Genomic DNA, 22,112 nt, shown 5'->3' with positions numbered 1-22,112 from the left:
TTTGAAGTTGAGTTGAAAACTTTATTTTTTTGGTCATTGTTGTTTTAAGATTTTTTTTGTCTTGTCCATTTTTTATTAATTATATTTTCCTACAGGAGAGAAGAAGCATAGGGGTGGTTTTAACTACTGGATAGAGTTAAAAAAAGGAAAATTATTTGCTAAAAATCCCCTCTTCAAATCCGTCCTTTCATGCTGTATTCACAAGAGTCCCACGACAGTCTGTGTTTCCCATTTGTGTCATGGTACTTACAAAACACCACAAGCCTAAAAACACGCTGCTGGAAGATAAAGCGTTTGCTGCCGTTTCTCATCCGTGTTTCTTCCTCTCCGACTGGTCCGCCCAGCAAGGTGCCTCATGTCTCTGAAATGGGAAGAAGTTGGAGAGAAGAGCAGGATGGCAGCAGGGGTCGGACGCACCTTCATCATTAGCATTAAAAAGGTCCTCCTCATCTGGGGCTGACACCGAGGTTTGTACTGATGAAGAACGTTACAGCAGAAGAATAAGGTGCTGAGAGGCTTTTTGTCCTCTTCTCTCCTCTGTACGGTCCTGTCAGTTTGTTTTGTATAAGTCGCGTTCAGTCTGGGCCTCACATCCAGCAGGCAGTGGGGATGTTGGGGCTCATTCCTAAGAACATTTAAGGAGGTGGGGAGGAGGGCAGATGGGAGTTTAGTTTCCAGGCTGATGGAAGGGAGCAGGGTGCGTTTGTACCTGCATTGCTGTGGGAGGTAAACAGAAAACAGCAAAAACTATAAATGCTACACTTTAAAACAAAGATCGAAGGGATGGATTTTACTTGCCATTATGTCTCGTACCTTGTGGATGTCCTATGTAGAAGTGTTGGTGTGCTCCTTGCTGTGGTCCGTGCTGGGGGTGCTGGGGCACTGAGCCCGGGCCCTGCTGAGGAGGCGGCTGCAACATCACTAACTGGGGCTGACCGTGATTCCCCGAGTGGTGGGGGCCCGACATGGCTCCCTGTACGTGGGCCTGGGGGGCCGGGAGATTCACAAACCAAGTTTAGATCATGAAAAAGTTGCGTTTTATTCAACAAATACTCTTTGCAGCAGTGTTCATTTTGTTAACGGAAACTATGACTGAAGATGTTTGTCAACAACCTTTCTTTCCATGACGAGCCGGCACCAACGTCATTAAGCACTCACTGATTATATCAACATGCAATATCGTTAACGAGAAAAGAAAAGACTAAAATATATAAACAAGGACATTTGACACGGGACTAAGCACACACATAACACAGATTTGCAGTGAAGCATGAAAAGGAACAGGATCCATACCTGTGCTAACTGTCCCAGGGGATATGATTGTGGGATTCCCTGGTGGCTGTGGATGCTGTAGCCCTGAATGGGGTAAGAGCCTTGTGGGGACGTGTGGCCCGGCGGCATGTTGGGTGGGGTGGGTGCTGACAGGGGACCTGAGTGGTACAAGGACTGGGGCTGTGGGCCTGACTGGGCATTCTGAAAGCAGAGATCACAACGTCAAAAGAGATAATAAATGAGATCACAATAACAGAGTCCCAGAGGCTGGATTCTATGAAGGATGTGGCCCATGAAACTGAGCCCTTCAGGGAAATCCAAGCAGTCCTGCATCTCACCTGTCCAGGGCTAGGAGCAGCGTGCTGGGGTGGGGGCTGGTTTCCTGTCGGGGTACTGGAGGGCTGGGGCTGATGAACTGCACCCGAGTGGTGGGCGAAGGACTGTTGAGCTACACAGGATAAAACAGTTGATCAGTGTCAAGATCATTTTCTTTGTCGTTGTTTTACTTTCAATATATTGTCAGACTCCTAATGAAAGTATGAAACATACTAAACAGTGATTAGCTTCGAACCAACAAATGATAACTGTGAAGTTTTGTCTCAACTGAAGGTCTTCATCAGGACATCTAAAAGGTCTGGTGTCCCAAAACAGATAAAGTACGGAAGCAGTACGACCTAAAATTAATAATGTTGGAGCGCATATCACTCGCATAGAGATATTTTAGACAGGTTTGAGTCTTTCTTACCGTAAATGCCCTGCTGCTGTCCCTGAGGTCCTTCTCCCTGTGCAGCGAACTGGGGGCCTCCTGGGGGTCCCAAGGCTTGTGGGTGACCCCCACCTTGACCTATCATCCTGGCTCCACCTTGCAGCATGGAGTACATTGGCTAAAGAGGGGGTGGAGGGGAAGAGAGGAACATAACATATTATTTGTTTGAAATATTTGTTTGGAAGCATTTATGCAAGAATGTTGACATTTATACAGAACAAGGAACTGCTTCGGTTTTTACACCATTTCCCAAAAATGGTGTAAAAAAAGAAAAAAGAAAAGAGGAAATAAACCTGTTGCACCAACTATTCACATTTTTAAAGGTGTTATATATAAAAAATAAATATATAAAAGTTTTTTTTATATATATAAAAATATATATATTTAATTGCTTCAGTTTAGTGTTCAAGATAAACCTTATTATTAAGTGTAATATGTCAGTTAGTTCTGTGATCTACAGCTTCATTAGGACTTTTCTGGCTGCCATTAGCCCAGAGGAGTCAAAGTGTTGAGAAGCAATTTATTTATTATTAAGAAGTTTTATCAGTTTTGAATCTGGTATATTGAAGATGCTCAATGTTTGGTCTAAATGCTTTGCTTTGGCATATGTATATGCACTCATATAAGTAAGAACAACACTATGTATAGTGAGTTTGCAGTATGTCTAGAAGAAATGTAATCAATTCCAAATTCATCCTGTGAAAAGTCAAATGTATCTAAAAAATAGACCAAACGAATAGACGTACCTGTCCCGGGTAAGGCGACATGGCCTGGATGACCTGCTGCTGGCCGTACTGCTGTGGGTTGTACTGAAGGTAGGACTGAGGGTAGGGGGACGCTACCAGAGGGGCCCCGGCTGCTGAGGTTGCAGCTTGCAGCATGGGCGGTGCTGAATTCCCATGGTCAGAGCGCTGAGCCACTACGGAGCCTGGTGGAGGCAAATCATTTTCAATACAACAGAAACATGGAGGGAAAAACATTACAGCTTGAACACACTTAAAGCAAGAGACAGATGTTCAGCTCTTGTTAAAGCCAAACCACAGTGAGAAGCCTTCCTTTACCTTTGGCCCTGGGGTATTTTCCCTGGCTGACTGCAGACATGGTGTACTGGTACATCGGTTGGGGCTGAAGGACAGAAAAGAGCAACTCAAGAAAAATCGTCATTTTAAGTGTTAAATGTAAATTTAAATGTTATGCGAGGAATAAATGAGCATTGTGAGGAACACATTTAAAGCTGAAATGATTAGTAAGCAAAAGAACAACATTTGATGAACAATTATTAATTTGTGTCTTTAAAGCAAAACCTAATTTTAGCTTCTCAAATGTTAATATTTCGGGTTTCTTTGGCCGTTCTATGATGGCAAAAGGAATATTTGGAGATTTGTAAATGTTCATCAAACAAAACAAAACATTTGAATATGTTCCTGAGGGCTCTGGTAAACTGTGATGGGCATTTTATTTAAATTGTTTTATTGTTTTAATTGACTAAGAGGGAAAGAAATCAGCACAATTAATTGTTAATGGAAATAATAATCAGCGGGAGCAAACAAATACAAGTCCAATAAATAATTTGCTCACGTACCTGCACAGGGTGGTGTGATACATAAGAGAGGTAGGGAGTGTTGTACAGGGGTCCCTGTCCGCCTTGGTGCTGAAGGACCACAGGGCTGGGAGGAGTGGGCCGAGGTGGGGTGGGAGCAGTGTTGGGCTTTGTCTGTACGAGGAACAAGCAGAGGTAAATAAGATCGGCATGTCTCTTAGCTAATCACAAGCGTTTCAACACATTTTATTATTCAATATAGGAATAAGTGGAATAACAACATACTGCCCAGTGGGCGTTGCCATTAAATATATACTGTATTAAGTATTTGGACCAAACAATAGTACTTTTCATCCTATTCATAGGAAGAAATTGACTCCTCTTAAATACATTCCCTGATTACTTAAGTGTTCTCTTTATATATTAGTGTAGCTTTAGCCAAGATAATACTTTAAGGATTTAGCAGGAATACATTGGCTTACCATCGGCATTTGAGGTTTGATAGGGTTGAACTCTTTCGCGTTGGGGTTTAAGGTTGATTTCTTTACTTGTCTAGAAGATAGGATTAAAAATGTTTTAAGAAATGACAAAGACATAAATAAACAAAATCAAATAGTTCATAATGAAGAAACTCACTCTGGCATGCCCTCCGGCCGCTCCGTTGAATCAGGCCTGCCGTCCTCGCTGCCCGGGGTCCTGGCTGGCTGCGGGGTAGCTGGTGAATGCCTGTCTGATACGGATGCTGTGGTGGCACCAGGTGTAGATGTGGTGTCCTTAGCGTCCTCAGCAGGGGCGGGTGAAGGCTGAGATTTGGGCTGGGAAGGACTGGGAGCTGGACCCTGAGCTTTAGGCTCTGATGCAGAGTGAGCATCTGATGGCGAGGGTTTGGCTGCGCTGGGTTGGGAGACTTCACTGAGGGCAGATGGGGTTGCTGCTGCAGGGGAGCTGGGAGAGCTAGAGTTGCCTCCACTCGGCTGGAGCTGAAGATAAGGATTGAGAGGTGAAGAGGGATGGAGGTGATGGCAAAAAGAGAAAAGTAAGATTTAAAACATAAATGTCATCTAATGACACATTAATTCAATCTTACTTAGACCTTTTTTAGCTTTTAACATATCTTAAGCTACAAAATCTAGTGAGCGACCACTTGGCAAATGTCCAATAAGATAACAAAATGTTAAGATCGGTCTGAACTTCCACCAGGGTTACAGAAAGTATATAGTCACACATTGTGAATCAAATAAGCTCATTATAGAAACCATATGTCATGTTAATAGTAACAACCAAGTGAATATTTTCACTTCTAAACAAATTCTCACTCATCAGTGATGTCACAGGTCGCAGCCTCATGATTGGTCACAGATTTTCTAATTTCACGCTTCATGGAAAGGCAACTGAACTCTTACCCTGAATTCCTTGCCAAATTTCCGCAGCTCCTCAATCTGCGACCTTTGCTGAACTGAGGGAACTGGTGGATGGAAGGAACAAACGTGAATGAAAATGGAAAAATTGGGAAACTGCAAAAAACACAACGAGCACGCAACTATGCATTGTATATCTTCTGATTAATGAGTCCAGTTCATTTAAAAGACTCATTGCCAGCCTCATACACACACCTTTACTACTCTTGCTGTCCTCTGTGCTGCTGGCGCTCTCGGCGGCGCGTTCTTTTGCAGCTGCGCCAAGGATCGCATTCACTGTGAAGAGGAGACAGACTAATTAGTTTGTGCTTCATTAGACTGCATCTCGTCACATTCTGCTACGAGGTGGCGGTCTCATTGAGCCAGATGAAGCTCATGTCATTAAAGAAAAATGGTTTTGACTTTGATTTCAAACTCTAAGCCAGACCGTACCATCGACAGGGAAGAGAGGGGCGGGGCCAGACATCTTCTGAGGTGGCATGGAGACAGACGATGTGTCCAAATAAGGCGTGTCCTGGGAAGAACCTGATTTAGGAGAGCGAGTAGCTGCAAGGACAGGACAGGGAAAAGTTAACGTTTAGACAATTTATCTAGAATATAAAAGAGGGTTTTGTAATAGCAGTTGATAGAATGTACCTGTGGACTGAGTGTGTGAGTTTGAAGCACGGACAGTTCTGCTCGACTGCGGAGGTCTTTGGGCTTTAGGAGATGTTCTGGTAGAGACTGAAAGGCACAAAAAAAGAAATCTCCTTAGTTTTTTAAAATTCATACTGCCTTAACAACATGCAAAACTGCTGTCCAAACACTTACCTCCATTAACAGGCCTGCCAGTGTCGGACAGCGAGTGTGGGAGTGAGTGGGAATGAGGGACTGGGTGTCCGTGTGGGGCGGGGGGGCTGGCTGGGGATGGGGCAGTGGAAGCAGAGGCTGGCGTGGATGCCGGTCCTCCTGGAGAGGCAGGTGTGTACGGGCTCGCAGGGCCAGAGTTCGGGCCTGGGCTCGGGCTTCCCTGGGGGTGGTGAGGAGCGTATGCTCCGCCTCGGCCGGACAGAGGGCTGTTTCTCTCTGAGGGGGAGACGCCAGACTGGGGTCCAGCAGCAGAGGGCAGTGGGGGTCTGGGGGAGGAAGAGGATGGAGGGTTGGAGCGATAACCTCCACTTAGACGGTTGTGTGGTGGAGGCCCACCGGGACCTCTCTCAGCTCGCTCCCGCTCCCGGTTCATCTCTCTCTGACGTTGAGGTAATGGAATGTACTTTCCCTCCCTGTAAGATAAATATACATCACACACACGAGCAAAGCACAGGTGATACAAGAAGTGCACAGAAACATGACAACTAGTTGAGTTTCATTGTTTAATTGGGTGAACAGCTGTACTGAATGTTTTTTTAGATAAGTAGCTATTGAGGTTTTCAAATTAAGCTTCAGATTTTGTTATCTATAATCTACACTACTTTTCTAAATGCCCAACAAACGAGCGGCCCCTCTCACCTGGTGCTGGCTCCAGGGCTGTCTCGGCCCCTCTCGCGCTCTCGGTCACGGGGGCTCTCACGGCCTCTCTCACGATCGTTGCCATCTCGCACCACAGCACTGTATTTGTCCTCCTCGCTTTTCCCCTCATCATTTTCCAGGCCGACACGATGACGATACTGCGGGCTCGACTCGATCTCACAGGCCAGGCGAGCGGCGCGTGCCTCCCTCTGTCGAAACATCTCGGAGTTTCCTTTCTCCAGCGGCACACTGGACAGAAAGACGAAAGGTGAGATAAAGAAGCAAAGTGAGCGTACAGAAAGCTTTAAAACTGTTCATGAAGCCAAAACATTGTTCGTGTGTGAATCAAAGTGTCATAATTAAGGAGATTTAGAGGAAATAAGGATTTTATTGACCCCAACAACGACACTTCCTTGTGAATTAGTTGACTTTCATCTATACATCAATCTTACTATTATCACATTTGATGCAAAGGAGGAGATAATATAGGCAACCGGTTTCACTCGCTTCAAGTATTACATCATGTGATTAAAGTCAATGTTTCATTCCTCTGGTTTAAGTGAAGTTGTACTGACTAGTTATTTAAGAACCATTTGACTGTAAACAGATTCTCACTGTTCTCTAATCATACAAAACTGCTACCAAGAGGAATGTTACATCTTTAAATAAGATATTGATGAATATGTATGATATACATGCAAACTCTCGCTGCTCACAATACATTAAAATTACATTAAAAAATAATTTAGAACCGAAAATACATAAAATAATATGGTCTAAATTATTTATACTCATTTCAGGACATACCTGTGTTTTGGCTAATTTTAGTTATACATCAATAATTCCACACGGCAACTTACGTGTACATGGAAAGGCTGGAATCATATGTTGACGTGACTCCATATTTCACTTCATTGTAACGAAACATCTCATTGGCATCCCAGCCATTGGACTGAAAAGACATGCATAAAAAACAAAACAAAAAAATCAGGGAAATAGCAAAAAACATGTACGTGTAAGTGACGGTGCAAATTATTATTATCAGTCCAAAGGGCATTTATATCATTAGATGGTTAGTTGGTGTTTCTGTGTGCGTTAAAGAGACAGAGCGACTCACTGCATCATTTTCCAGGTCGTAACTCTCTCCATTGCTGTCTCCTCCCTCCCATCTCTGCAAAACTTTCTCCTTGTGTTCTCCATTGACGCGAGTGGCGCTGATGGCTGTGTCTGTGAAGGTGTCTAAAGTCCAAGACAAAAAAAGATGAAACATTCTCAAAGTGTTTCATTTGGAAAGATGTGTCTACAGCCTAGCATTTGGGTCTCATCATTTGTGTCTCAAATTGTTAAATTATGCAATGCTTACTTTAAACCATATTGCAGAAAATCTATTCTTTTCTCTCCCCACGAGATCAAGAGACAACTCAAACCTGTCATGGCTAACTAAACAATTTAATTAAAAAAGGAAACTCTTAGCATGAACACAATCTAATGCTTACTTTCACACAAAGCCCTCATCTCTTTTTCAGGAAAAACAATACGCCTTTCCTTTAAATGCATTGCAGGTCTGTGAAGAATCTGTATCTTGTATTACTTTCTTTCCCCCGGTACCCTGGCCACCAGCATGTTTGTACCTCTGGTGGCAAAGTTTAGGTCAACGTCTTTGCAGATCATGGTCACCAGGTCTGAGGGGCTGAAGATCATCGTGTCTGTGATGTCCTCCCTACGTGGCAGAAGTGATGTCGAGGCCTCCTCCTCACCACGTTTGTGTACAGCGTCCACAGCCAACTCACACTATAGACCACACATTAGAAATTTGAGGACTGTGTGAGCTTTCAGAGCAGGATGTGAACAACTGAAGAAAAGACAATATTTGTCCTTGACACACGTTTAACATTATGCGACAGGATTAGTGCCGTTTCAATGCTTAACATGAGCTACTTACTCGAGAACTGAGAGTCTTGAAAACACCTTCAAATACACTGCCATTCTTCACTCTTATGTCACAGGTGGAACCCTGAGAGAGAGAAAGATTTTGTTTAAAAACGTATTTAACCAGAAAAGTAAGTCACAAACAAATTGTGATTTTGATAAGTGATTTTCCCACAACTGGAACAGCATTTGTGGATTAAATATACGCATTGTGTACACTGTATTCTGTGTACATAATATGGTCAGGAGTAGCTTTGACACAAGATGCACAGCCTGCCTCTTCACACACAAAAGCCAGTTTTTGCAGTCAAATTGGCCGTCTTTCTAAAGTCCTGAGACATTAATTGTTAAAAATGTATTCCTTATTCTACTTCTTAATATAAAGTTATTTGTTTTCATCAGTATTTGTGGCAGTCATGTCTGAAAAGCCCCCTGCGTGCAGTGGACGCATAGTTATCAAATTCAGATGATACCATCATACCTTGCGGAGCCTAAGCAAATTATGCAAAAACATGATGATGCAACTTGCACCAGGGAAACTACGGCAAATATAAACCTGGCCTGCATGGGACGGACACATCAGATCATGAAAGAAAAAGTAACTTTATAGAAAGTAGGTTACATCTTACCTATAACTATTATGGTACAAGTTATAGAGGGAGATGCAAGCCATTCATTCTAGAATAATCACGCTGGTCTGAACATTGATAAGAAGCCAATTGACTTACCACAACAGCTGTGAGGAAATGAAGCATTCTGGCATTGTTGTACACACCCTCAAACACCTGCAGATAGGAAAAAAGGTATAAAGTATCCATCAAGCGAAGTTTCACAAAGACATGACATAAAAAACTCACAGAGTGATATATCTAAAAGCTTGTGGTTTGATACGTTAACCACTGCATAAAATAAGGCAGTCCATTTCAAGCTCAGGGGGAGACCAACACTCCCGTTTATACAGAAGAACCACTTATGACACACTCTTACAAACGGAGGTTTAACCCACATTTGACCCTTTATATAGACTATCGTCACAGGTTTATTCCTGGTCATCGGATTAAATGCACACAACATTTTTTGTTTCTATAAAATGTCTTTAACATCAGTGATGATTGTAAACGCAGGAGTAAAACATTAAATATTATAAAATATGATCACTTGAGGAGAAACACACAAATGCTGATTTCCCATCTAAATGTTAAAATCTTAACTAATGTATGCAATTACACATTAATTGAGACCTAAATATAAGGTTTTTGTTTAATATGGCCCCATAGTTTTTAACATTGTGCTCAATATGTTGTGCGTCAGCCCAAATTTTATTAACCAGGATACTCACAGGAGATGACTGGAATGATGGCTTTGCAGAAGTCCGATTCCTGTAAAAAACAGAACAGTTCAAATAAATTTGTCTTAAACACTAGAAGATGACAAGCTTATTTACAGGTCTTACAAGTTCCCAAAACAACACTGCTACTGCACTGAAAACCTCTACCTACAGTGCGACTCTAGAGACGGTCGCCCATTGGGAATTTATACTTTACAGAATCTTAAATTCAACCTTTCTTGTGTTAGTGGTAGGTGTCCACTGCCACCTTTGTGGCTTAGAGGAAAAACACTGGCATGAGAACAGAGGCCCTTTTCAAGGTGGTAATGTGTAGTATTATTTTCAATATTGGTTAATAACATCTCAAAAACAAGTATAATTTCTACTAATCCCTTTAAAAATGGATCACACCAAGAATCTTTAAGAAAGAAAGGAAAAGGGACACCTATATTCTTTAAATCACGTCAACATTTTAGAAAAACGTGGTTTAGAGCTGTCATTTCTCATTATCATACAGTCAGTAAAGGGATTAGATCAATCTGGATATTAAATGCACCCACAATAAAGAATAAACACACGGGATGGTATCTCTGCTATTCACATAAAAGGCTTAGAAACAAAGACTGAGACGAAGCAGTCATGACTTCAGTAAATACACACATCTCAGGGATTTTTAGACCACATATGACCTGGTGGTGGCCATAATACAAAATCGATGTTAATTATGCTTCTATAACATGCTTTCTTAGCTACAAAGACGTGTTGTTGTAAACGTTACATGTTTCAATCATCCACGTCCCTTCGCTGGCACTGACAGGCCAGATAAACTTTGAATAGCTTGTTAGCCGATTTGCTGCTCGGTGCTTCCACCGAACTTGGACCCACCTCACGTTTTTATCTTCGGCTCAATGTGGGCATTCTGATTGGCCCACGACCCCTGTCAATCTACCATGTGCTAATCTCATTGGCCTGAAGAGAAGCTCTATTTCCGAGACACACCCACTGAGCACACAGCGCCTTAACCGGTAGGCCTCCAACTCACAGGACAATCCTCGGACTGTCCTAACAGGAAACCCCCCAACCCGCTTACCTCCCGGCCGGTGTCCTGTTGCCACTGTTGATGCCGCTGACTGGAGCCGACATACCGGCGGGGCCCGAGGTTCCGTTAGACGCTTTTCTCCCGCCTGAGCCGGGTTGCTGCTGTTGTTTCAGCATTGCAAAGCACACGGCTTAGACACTACCAAGTGTACGATAACTTATTAACGCGGATACCTCTCGATGTGAAGTTGATTTGAAAGCGAACTATCTTTAGCAATATCACCTGTCCAGAGGAGCGCAAAGCCGGTGTAACCTCAGTGAGACCGGCAATTGTAGCTACTCTTGCTAAGTGAATACCAGTCGCTTGTGGCCTAAAATTTAAAGGCAAACACCTCACTATTTAAATGTATTATGTAAAATATAACTTAACAAATTTCCTCCGACTTGGTAACCACAGTGGTTATGTCAAAGCAAGCAACTAATGCAATGACACGATTTTCCGTATAATTATTTAGCAATATGTAGCTAACTTAGCATTAGCTTTGATCCTCAAGCTCACTTCGGGCGCTTTCCCTCTGGGATTTACTTTCTCCTCTCGGTCGCGTCGCCTCGACTCCGGCACCGCTGACCCTTCCGTTAAAAATTAAGGTCTTGGCGTTACTGTCAGTTGCCTTAGGAAGTTTGATTGTTCAGGTTTCTTACTGAAAACCTGCTGCGGTCGGTCAACACCACCTCTCGGTAGGTTCACTTGACTCAATCCGCGCGCGGCTGACTGGAAACCGGCTGAAAGGGGGAGGGGGCGTTGACGTGCGCGTGCGCTTTTGACCTAGTAGTGAGCGCAAGTACGTGGAATGATGTGTGCATTGAATCGATATTTTTATTGATCATTATTTATCTCATATATAAGCAAGAACTGATGGTTTCTACTGTACACGTGGCAGTCACCAAACAAAACACTAATATTGTTATACTTACAAAAAAAATGTGAATTCATGAATTCCACCTCCACCTTCTACCTTTTCAAGTGTATGTTGCTGTTCTTTATGTTTTCAATTAATTAATTCATGTATTAATGACTACTATGTATAAAGCATAGGGATAAGGACAGCAAATGTCCTGGCAAACCGACTGGACCTTGTAGCAACTTTCTGAGTGCGCCTATACAACCGTTATTACGACTGTAAACTACAAACAGCATGGCAGCCTCCATAAAGAGCGTTTGTGTTACATAGCAGGAAGCTTGGTGTTTCCACAAGGATCTTGATCTTTCTTTGAATCTCAGTTTCTTCTTACATCATTCTGGGAATTAAACAAAACGCCTCCTTCGTCTTCTGCCAAATAATTTGTAAGTACCTTTAAATAGCCGACTCGAGGTGATTTGGTCTTTGCAATAGACATTACGTACAAATACAGAAGTGCTAGTTTGTATGTAAGATATATAGATAGATACTTTAATCATCCCGAGGGAAATTTACACGTGAAATTATGTGTCAATGTTCTTATCCCATTTAAAGATACACGAAAGTTATATCTCTAAGGGGTATTTACATGCCTTTATCTTTATAGAGCTGGCTTAACACAAATGACGAGTAAGTGTTTGTATACATTTTGGCCTAAAGCTAAAAGCTAAAGTAAGATTTATCATTTTTCACAAGTGAAAATCTGTATTTTAATATTTAAAAAAGTCTTGAAAGGTGTTAAAATCCATGCCCATTTCAGTTGAGTTTAATTATGACAACAAGTTTTATAAAGTTTTATAAATAAAACATTTAATTAATAAGAGAACATTCATTTTTTTTACATAAGTGCAAATACAGTTAGCAACATTATATTATGTGGGCCAGCTTAAATATCAAAAATAATTATAACCTGTCAAACCTGATACAACAAAAATGCAACACTTCAAAATGAACACGTTCAGCATGGACTGACACGATCTTAATAATGAATATCTTTCTCAATCTAATATTTTTATAACACTTGATTAAACTTTTGAATGCTTGACTTTTATTATATCTATTTTATGATCAAGTAACTTCTAAGATTAAAGCCCTTTTGTCCTCCCTCTGGACTTCTCCCATTTAAAAAAGTCGACATTTCTGACCATCTAACCCTCACTCCACAGGTGTTCCCCCCACATGTTGACAAAGAAGCTTCCCCCCTTGAACAGTTTCCTGTCACTGGTCTCCAGACGTGCCAGTCACGTCACCCGACAGCAGTATGATGTCATTGTTGTGGGTGGGGGTCACGCAGGTACCGAGGCGGCGGCGGCAGCAGCCAGAGTGGGAGCTAAGACACTGCTGGTCTCACAGAAAATACAAACCATTGGTGAGAGAAGAAAAAGAAGCTTATTTAACTCTTAAAGCATCTAAATCGTTTTTCCCCCACCAAAATGATACTCCTTCTCCTACCAGGTGCCCTGTCCTGTAACCCGTCTCTGGGAGGAGTAGGGAAGGGTCAGCTGGTGAGGGAGGTAGATGCTCTGGATGGGCTGTGTGGTCGAGCAGGAGACTGGGCTGGGATCCATTTCTCCATCCTGAATCGTAGTAAAGGCCCCGCGGTGTGGGGCCCGAGGGCCCAGCTGGACCGGCAGCGCTACCGTGAATTTATTCAGGTATCTTATACACAGGAGTGGTTTCATTTCCTGTGTCATTTTTGTGTTGAGATGTCTCGAACAACATGTCTTTCTGCCGTTCCTCATTCAGTCGGAGCTGCTGTCCACTCCCAGGCTGACGGTGTTGGAGGGCTCAGTGGAGGAGCTGCTGGTATCAGAAACAAACCCAGAGCAGCCTGGACACCACCGAGTCACCGGGATACTGTTGGGTATGGAGCAAATGTTTACCTTCGCTATATTTATTCAGGAGAACCACTCTCCCGAACGGAGGTTTAACCCACAGAACAGTTTCAACACATTTGACTTGAGATAAAAGGAGTTCAACCTGTCAAGGCAGTGTCAACATATACAACATATAGATTAGGTTTGAAAGTCTCTATCTGCATACTTAGTTTCTAGAATCCTAATATTACAATTAGGGTTTAAATTAAAATTTGAAGCAAATCAGTTCTTACCAATTATGTCTAGTTTGTCTTTACTTGTACCAACCTGTAGTAAATGTATACTGCTGTGTAAGTAGTAGTAACAACTTCATATGGTTTCTGGGCAAACTTTTCTATATTACGTTTGTAATAAATTCAGATACATTCCGTAATAAAGGCTCATAAACAGAGAGTGTATTTCTAAATCTTACTATCACACTTGTTAGGCTCCAGGTCAAGGCTACACATCTAAAAGACACACATTTATGGGAGTAATATAAGGACAGTTGTGCTTCTACCACACACAGAGACACACACACACACAACATATCAACTTATACATCTCATCTTCAATCTGTATTAAATAATTGTTAATGTCGCATGCAAATCTAATGATCAGATTCTAGAATTTGTTCCACATCTGATATCAAACAAATGCATTTACCGATAAAATGCACTTCCTCCTAATGTGCAGTAAGTTACAGAAAGAAAGTGGTCTGTTGTTCAGGTTGTGATTTTGCACTTCCTTTGACGTCTTCTCAGCGAATGGAAGCCACCCGGTCTCAGCCAGCTCCGTGATTCTGACTACTGGAACTTTCTTGTCTGGCTCCCTCTTCATTGGTCAAAGCACGTCCCCCGGGGGTCGGATAGGTGACGCTCCGTCGAGTTCTGGGCTGTCCCACACACTGAAGGAGAGGCTGGGGCTGAGGGTAGGCAGACTGAGGACCGGTACGCCTCCCAGGATTTTGAGGGATTCTGTCGATTTTTCCCTGGCTGTCGTTCAACCCCCTGACGGTCATCCAACTCCGTTCAGCTTCCTGAATACACGCACACACTGCAAGGTAACGTTTGAATGAAATGTGTTGACTTCATGCGCTGGATAATGTCTACCGTGGAGCAATGAGGTTTATTACAAACCTCAGAGCACTTACTCACCATTGTTCTCTTCATGATCGGGTTGGATGGTCTGCGTTGGCACATTCTTATTCATGAGGCTGTTCTTTGTCTGCTTCCTTCTTACCTACGCAACGCCATCATACAAAACATATGCTGCATATCTCCTGCAGCTTGAAAGAAGTTGCAAAAACCATCTGAATCTGCGGGGGCCGGTCTTAGTGGAAGCATTAACAGTGATTCTAAATGAATGGGAAGCAGGCACATCTGGCTGTAGATGTTTTCAGCACAAGTATTAAAGGAAGAGCTTTTTAGTTTCAGTAGTGAAGAAAGTCTCAAAAGTGGCATCTATGAAATGTTTTTTTGTAGTCAAAAGGAATTTCTACATTATATCCTTTAAAACATGTTTTTAATTCTTACTTTTATTTTGAAACTTTAGCCTGAAGAGCAGCTGCCGTGCCATCTGACCTACACTACTCCTGGTGTAGAGAGAGTGGTGAAGGATAGTCTCCATCTCAACTGTCACATACAGGAAGACGCCAAGGGTCCCAGGTACACACGCACGCACGCACACGCACACACACACACACACACAGTCTGAGTTCTAAAACCAAAAGTCATAACCCTACTCTTCGTCTCTCGCAGATACTGCCCCTCCATTGAGTCGCGAGTACTTCGATTCCCGGGTCGACGGCACCAGGTGTGGCTTGAGCCTGAGGGGTTGACCTCTGACCTTTTGTACCCTCAGGGTCTGTCCATGACCATGCCCCCTGACGTACAGCTCAGCCTCATCAGACAGATCCCTGCCTTGCACAGAGCTAAGATCCACACACACGGTACACTGCCTACAGTACATCTAAAGGTTACAACGATGCAGCATGTGTAACTGAGTGAATGTTGAATGTTTCTTATCATTTGGGCTTTTCCAGGTTATGGTGTGCAGTATGACTTTGTGTGTCCCACTCAGCTGAGCCCTGCCCTTCAGGTAAAAAACACCCAGGGGCTTTTTCTGGCCGGTCAGATTAACGGAACAACGGGATACGAGGAAGCTGCTGCACAGGTAGCTGCTTTTATTCTGTTAACTATAACTATTGTTTGGCGTCATTGGGCGAAGCGTTCAGGGTGAAGATATGTCTGTTAGCACTCGGACAGGTTCCTGTATGAAGCGTGTGCATATGCCCGTGCTCCTCTGTTGGGAGGGACTTAGGACAGAGAGAGGAGAGCTGCAGGATGAGGGCTGTATTTTCAAATTCTTCTCATTTGCATAACAAATGACTCTTCTGTCTGTGCAGGGCCTGTGGGCGGGGGTGAACGCTGCCCGCTGTGCGCTCTCCATGCCTACAGTGTCGTTGTCTCGCACTGAGAGTTATATCGGAGTTCTCATTGATGATCTGGTGAGTCGAGGCGTTACAGAGCCCTACCGCATGTTCACCAGCCGGGCTGAGTTTCGAACCGCTCTGAGGCCGGACAACGCTGACATGCGCCTCACTCTGAAAGGTAGGCAAAGTGTCAGGGACTTTACCTGGTTCAGGAGCATATCAAGGTGCGACACGAGAGGTTCTACTTCCTGTCCTTTTTCTCCTCTCATTTAACGTCTTCCTCTGCCAGGGTTTGAGGAGGTGGGATGCGTGTCCACTTTGCGCTACCAGGAGGCTGTGAGAGTGAGGGACAGTCTGCAGGATGCACAGGCAACCCTGCAGGCTCTCTCTCTGTCCTCCAACAGTTGGAAAAAGCAGCTGCCCGACATACAGATCAGTGAGGTCAAGAACACCGTAATGACGTGAGTAATGTATGTGGGATCACCTGTAGAAAAGCTGCCCTGCTGAGCCTGTCTGACGCAGAGAGAAGTGGTCGACCTTTGGTCCCGACTGTTACTTTGTGGCTTCTTTTTCAGCGGTATGGAGGTTCTGCAGTACAACAACGTGTCCTTTGAAATGTTGGCATCTGCCTTCCCAGAGAGCCTCTCGCGTCACATGGAATTCTCACAAAGACTCAAGATAGAGGGTAAAAACAGATTTTGTGAGGCAGCAGAGAAGAGTCAGTTCTCCTTCTGCATCGCCTCAAAGCGTTGTTGTGGTATTGTGTTCTTTCAAGCTGATATAATATAGTTAATTCTTTCTCAATAGCTGTGTACAGGCCTCACTGCAACCTACAGAAGAAAGAGATTGAGAGAATTCAAAAGGAGGAGAACCTGTTGCTCCCACATGACATGGACTATTTGTCTCTGCCGGTGTCTATGTCTCAGGAAGTCAGAGAGATTTTGGACAGAGTTCGACCCAGCACTGTGAGTAAAGTGTATTTGTTGCTTACCAACTACTTTTTTATTCTTCTTTTTATATTTTCAAAGACCAGAAAATAGCTGAATTAAATTAAACTTCTGTGCCGTTACATAAAAAAACGAATGAATATGAACTAATCCCATGCTTTTTCTTTTCTCCAGCTGGGTGCTGCTACACGTCTGCAGGGTATTACTCCAGCTGCAATCGTGCATCTCCTCAACTACGTACGCAGCGCAGAACTAAGGGAGAGACGGAAACACAGAAAGCAGCAAAAGGAGGAGAGAGAAGAGGAGCTGTGTGCAGCAAAAGCATCTTTACCATAGTGAAATGACCACTCGTAAAATGTTTTGTAAAAAAGTATGTATTCCTGAAAATGTACAAGAGAATAAGTTATGGTATTTGTATATGTTTACTTTAGATGAAAACTCTTTATAGTGTAAGAAAATAAACATTCTTTCATACACATAAGAAGCGCTCGATAACTGCTCCACTTTTCGCTGGCAGACTACCTCGTGAAGAATTTTAATCCTGTTAGTAACATTACTGTGAACAGCATTAAACTCCATGTGACCTTCTGCGTGTCACTGCTGTTAATGACGACGTGTCCGTCCAGCTCAGCAGTGCCTCTAGTGAAGAAACCAAATGGAAACTTCCAGTTAGGCTGAGGCAAGCCCATGGGGGGTTCTGGGTAAACCGTAGTGTCGGCAAACGTCACCTCAGTGGTTAGAATGATGGGGGACGACGCAGGACACTGAGAGAAGACGAGAGGAGAGTATTCAGACTTTGACAGAGAGGTGAAACGTGTGTTTCACAGGAAAGAAGAACCGGGAGAGAAAGAGGGAGTAAATGTACCTACCTTGAAGTTTCGACACTGGAAAAGGTATTTGGCCCCCAGGATGTAGTTCTGTGGAAGGTCGAGGAGACCCTGGCGGGCCCACAGTACTCGGATAGAGAGAGAGTTGGGGAGGACGCAGCCTGATTCACATGTTTCCTGAGAGAGGGAACAAAATGAATGACTATAAATCGGAGGAGCACACGGTCAGTCAACAAGTTGTTAGACTTTCTTAAATACTGTAGATTCCTGAATGGCTTGTACCTGCAGGCTGACGGGACAGTCCTGTGCGATGACTCTCGTCCAGTGTGGTTGGGAACCCATGTCCATGGCGATCACATCAGGAGCAGCGAGTCCCTGCAAGAGCCCGTAAATCTGGGAACGCAGCTCTGAGCAGTCTCTAGATGGGGAACTGAACCGCACACGGAGGAGGGGGGGGGGGGGGAATGACACATGGAAGACTTATTGAAACTCACCGCTACTCTTCATGTAAGAAGCAAAACATTGTACTCACCTGAATGTGCAGCCAGATACGGTGTTGTGTGTGAAGAGGACGGGGGCTCGTCTGCGGGAGTCCGGGGAACACTCCCCACTCTGTGACACCCACAGTGTGGTCAGCTAGCTCACCGTTAAGGAACCATGATGCATGATTGACCCAGAGCTGGCTGGATAAATGAAACAACTAGAAGTGCACTTGGAAAATACTAAAATAAACATAACCTCCTCGACGGACGTAATAAAGTTCACGATGTTTGTGAGGATACAGGCTTCACTTCTCCGTCAAAGCGACCAATGACAGGAGACCCCACCTTGAGTCCGAATGCAGGGGTCGGCCCTCCTGGAGTGGGGCTGGGTGTTGCCAGCTGGAAGAGAGAAATGGTAATAATGTCAGTGTTTGAATCCATAGTTCATTTAGTGATGACATCTGTGGCTTTAACAGGTTACCTGGAACTGCACAGAGTGCATCTGCAACAGCGACTGATTTGGATCCACATCAGCTAAGACTACGTTCACGGTTGCGTACGTGAGTTCCCCTCTGCCTGTGTATCCTACGACAAACTCAACCTGTTCAGGAAAAAGGACAATTGAGTTTGAACAAATTGTGATTTAGGCAAAATGTCTTTTTTTTTAGGAATCACACATTTTCATCTACTCACATTTTTCACCACATTGACGCAGGAGTTGTTTTGTTCACTTGGTGCAGGCCAGTCAGACAGTGGAGTAACTGGGATCTGAAACAAGAGTTAGTGAAAATTAAAGTGTTCTAATATCGTGTATGGCTTAGAGCTCTATGTAGAATCAGTAACTTACCAGAAAGTCTGAGACTTGTGCCGTCTCGACTATGGGGATCTGTAATAAAAACATTGTTGGTATTAGCCCATCTGCTGTGAGATTCTCACCAGTAATTGTCTAAATTAAAGCATGCCGACTTGCCGACCTTGATCAGGCTCAGCTCAGAGAAGTAAGAGCGGGCGCTGAGATTTGGGTCCGTGGTGCATGACTGAGGAGTCAACATGCGGGTACAAGACAGAGACGCAGACCTCAAGAACTCTGCAAGCACAGGAAAGAAAGTCGTTAATATATTTGTTGGTAATCTTTAAGGGAGCTAAAGGAGCCTCCGGGCAAAATATAATTTTATGTCATTTTGATGTAACCGGTGCACAGAGAGTGACACGAGAAAGAACCCGACGCAAAACTCCAGATGGCAGGTCTGGATTTGAACACATGTGGGCAAAACTCTGGCACGCCCAGCCGTTTAACATACTTTTTATTTAATGTGAACTTACTTGCAGGGTTGTGGTTGATACAGAATGCAGCGGCAGCTCCTGGAGACGGCTGACGTAGGAGACCCCGCACTGACGAGCCTGAGAAATATGTCTGGATGACGTCGTCCACCTACAGAAATTAAGAGTTTTTTTTAATGCATTTCATCTATTAAAAGATTTAGTTTTACTAATGTCTACATTTTATCACTTGTAATACTAGAAACATAGATCTGTTTACCCTGTAGAAATCTCTGCTGTGGGTGCTGGTTGTAGGAGCTGGTGGTGAAAAGTGGTACGAGTCCCCTAGATCTGGATACTGAGGTAGAGCTGGGAGGGACCGGGGGGAAATATCTGTTGGAAGATGCATATTGTTTTAACAGCATTAGTGGGGGATATTTATATGTTGCTCATCGATACACTCTTGCAAAATTAGCTGCAACATAATCAGTGATTTCCCTGGTGACAGCACTGATGATTGTTAATTAATTTCAATATATTCTTATTACATCTACGTACCTACAGGCTGGACACAAAACAAGGAGTCGGTCACAGTGACAAGAGATGAATCCAAGTTAGCCCGGAACATCAGCCACTTCTCAATGCAAACTCCTGATCTGTAAAATAAAATAAAAAAAAGCTCTTTTAAATGCTAATAAAGTGCGCTTTATGTGCTGTAACTTTAGAACACGTGCAGAAGACTTACATGGCTTTCTGTGGACATCCGGTGAAGACAGTACTCAAGTTTGCAATACCACAGTCAACTGTGTCGCAACAGCAGCCGACGTCACAGAAATCAGGGGTTAAATCACAGAGACAACCTGGATGGAGGATGGACAGAGGATACTGTCAGTCAGTTAATTATACTGTATATGCAAAATTCAACAAAGCTTGTCTTATTGGAAAGGACATAGATCTAACTGGAAACAGCCGAGATGTTGAGTTGAAATTGTACACTTTAATCAACACTAATATATACTATACACGCTCTAATTAACTGCCAGTGCACAACAGAGGAACTACTTTCAACCTGAGAAATAGGGTTAGGGTTAGATATTACTAGATTATATTTAGTTGTGTACAAATGAGTACATCACTTTAATGTTGCAGCTGGTAACGGAGGAGCTAATTCTGATTACTTTATATTCTGATGGGTAGCTCAACCTATAATGTTATAGGGGAATGTAGTTTTTGATTTATATTTTGTATTAAATAATTATATTTATAATTAATAAAGAGTACAAAGTACAATATTTTGCTCGCAAATGTAGTGGAGTAGAAGTATAAAGTACCAGAAAATGGAAATATCTGAAATGTGTACTTAAGTACAGTACTGGAGTGAATGTACTTAGTTACTTTCCACCATCATGAGTGGATCATGATTTTAAAATCCCTAAGAGGCAGCAGGTGTAAGTTACCCTGTGAAGCCAGCAGAGGCTGGACGGTGGTGGCAGGGGGCGCTTCAGTGGTGGCAGGGGGCGCTTCAGTGACCACAGTGGGGGCTTCAGTGACCACAGTGGGGGCTTCAGTGACCACAGTGGAGGCTTCAGACAGAGTCATGGAGTCCGGGGTGACCGCCTCAGTGGTGGAGTCCACGGCCGCTGTACCGCCCGGAGCAGAGGTCGCTGAGCTGAATGACTCCCCGTTCATAGGGCTCGGAGTGACGGTTGAAGTGAACCCTGAATCTGTCGCCGCGTGAGCCCAACGTCCACACAAAAAGAGGATACATATCTGAAGTGATCGACACCACCGGCGGGAATTCATTTCGTCTTAAAGATACATGTTGCTGTGAACAATGAGACGTCTAGCTCATAAGCTAGCTGAGATAATGTTAACTTTACAGTTAGCTGGAGTTATTTCTCCTACGTCGCACCCATGGATTCTTACAAAAATATAAAACCGTTGAAATTAAATAAGCAATTCAGAAAACGTTTCTCCTGAAGGCATTTAGCTAAACATTGCTAGCTAGACACAAGCTTCTTGTTGCCAAGGAAGTTGTCACGGTAACTTCCGTTTCTGGTAACGCTACCGTAAATCCTGTAAAAGAGAAGAAAGATAATTCTTACGCAAGAATGACAGAGAGGCAGTCGTTGGCAATGAACATATTAGATCCCAGGCTCCCTCCAACTATGTTAATTAAATATGTTGTTTGTTTTTAAAGTAAACTCAAAAACAGAATTCAAGACATAAATTAGTAGATCACATTTTTCTCTTGAAAAAGATATTTTTAATCTCAATGAGACCTATCCTGGTAAAATAAAGGTTATAAATAAAATTAATTAATATAAATTTGTGGTAGATTGCGTGGCAAATAATTAAAAACGGAATAAAACAGGTATGTAGTAAATGTATAGACCTATGCATAATGAGAAGTAAAAATACATATAAACTGAATGTAAACAGGAGTGGAGTAAATGTATATCCATGCATTATAAATATATATATGTAGAGGTCTAAACAGTTTGTAATAAAGCAAGAAAAGTAAATAAAGGTAAATGACAGTTAAGAGACAGTAGGACACATTCATTAA

At 43.1% G+C, this 22,112-nt stretch overlaps 3 protein-coding genes across 6 annotated transcripts; 1 reads left to right on the top strand and 2 right to left on the bottom strand.

Moving 5' to 3' along the window:
* Positions 1-11,574, bottom strand: atxn2l (ataxin 2-like). Of its 3 annotated transcripts, none has more exons than XM_029455725.1 (23): positions 10,831-11,574; positions 9,753-9,792; positions 9,142-9,198; positions 8,427-8,498; positions 8,116-8,275; positions 7,602-7,723; positions 7,345-7,436; positions 6,485-6,733; positions 5,807-6,258; positions 5,633-5,719; positions 5,429-5,542; positions 5,192-5,272; positions 4,982-5,043; positions 4,215-4,558; positions 4,061-4,130; positions 3,621-3,752; positions 3,100-3,163; positions 2,785-2,966; positions 2,018-2,156; positions 1,611-1,720; positions 1,294-1,473; positions 799-985; positions 1-625 (listed from the first exon to the last, which is right to left on the bottom strand). In XM_029455725.1, the coding sequence occupies exons 1-23, from the start codon at positions 10,953-10,955 to the stop codon at positions 588-590; spliced, it is 3,159 nt and encodes a 1,052-aa protein (XP_029311585.1). In that variant the 5' UTR covers positions 10,956-11,574; the 3' UTR covers positions 1-587. The 3 variants fall into 3 exon arrangements, with proteins under 3 accessions (XP_029311585.1, XP_029311586.1, XP_029311587.1); XM_029455726.1 differs by having other exon boundaries at positions 1-717; positions 814-985; XM_029455727.1 differs by having other exon boundaries at positions 814-985.
* Positions 11,575-11,894: 320 nt separating this feature from the next.
* On the top strand, positions 11,895-17,450 carry mto1 (mitochondrial tRNA translation optimization 1). The gene is made up of 13 exons (XM_029455735.1): positions 11,895-12,123; positions 12,904-13,106; positions 13,193-13,392; positions 13,484-13,601; positions 14,358-14,656; positions 15,148-15,260; positions 15,354-15,544; positions 15,638-15,768; positions 16,001-16,205; positions 16,317-16,488; positions 16,603-16,712; positions 16,835-16,992; positions 17,149-17,450. Exons 2-13 carry the CDS (start codon positions 12,917-12,919, stop codon positions 17,308-17,310), a joined length of 2,049 nt encoding a protein of 682 aa, XP_029311595.1. The 5' UTR covers positions 11,895-12,123; positions 12,904-12,916; the 3' UTR covers positions 17,311-17,450.
* LOC115024288 (tectonic-3-like) lies at positions 17,352-21,627 on the bottom strand. Of its 2 annotated transcripts, XM_029455742.1 has the most exons (15): positions 21,093-21,627; positions 21,001-21,050; positions 20,289-20,403; positions 20,102-20,199; positions 19,824-19,936; positions 19,607-19,715; positions 19,258-19,370; positions 19,131-19,169; positions 18,977-19,051; positions 18,765-18,884; positions 18,584-18,682; positions 18,334-18,437; positions 18,084-18,231; positions 17,844-17,978; positions 17,352-17,738 (listed from the first exon to the last, which is right to left on the bottom strand). In XM_029455742.1, exons 1-15 carry the CDS (start codon positions 21,344-21,346, stop codon positions 17,493-17,495), a joined length of 1,818 nt encoding a protein of 605 aa, XP_029311602.1. In that variant the 5' UTR covers positions 21,347-21,627; the 3' UTR covers positions 17,352-17,492. The 2 variants fall into 2 exon arrangements, with proteins under 2 accessions (XP_029311602.1, XP_029311599.1); XM_029455739.1 differs by having other exon boundaries at positions 21,001-21,627.
* Positions 21,628-22,112: the final 485 nt, after the last annotated feature.

The sequence above is a fragment of the Cottoperca gobio genome, chromosome 19, assembly GCF_900634415.1.
Source record: "Cottoperca gobio chromosome 19, fCotGob3.1, whole genome shotgun sequence".
Classification (NCBI taxonomy): Eukaryota; Metazoa; Chordata; class Actinopteri; order Perciformes; family Bovichtidae; genus Cottoperca; species Cottoperca gobio.
This window is presented reverse-complemented; position numbering and strand designations above follow the sequence as displayed.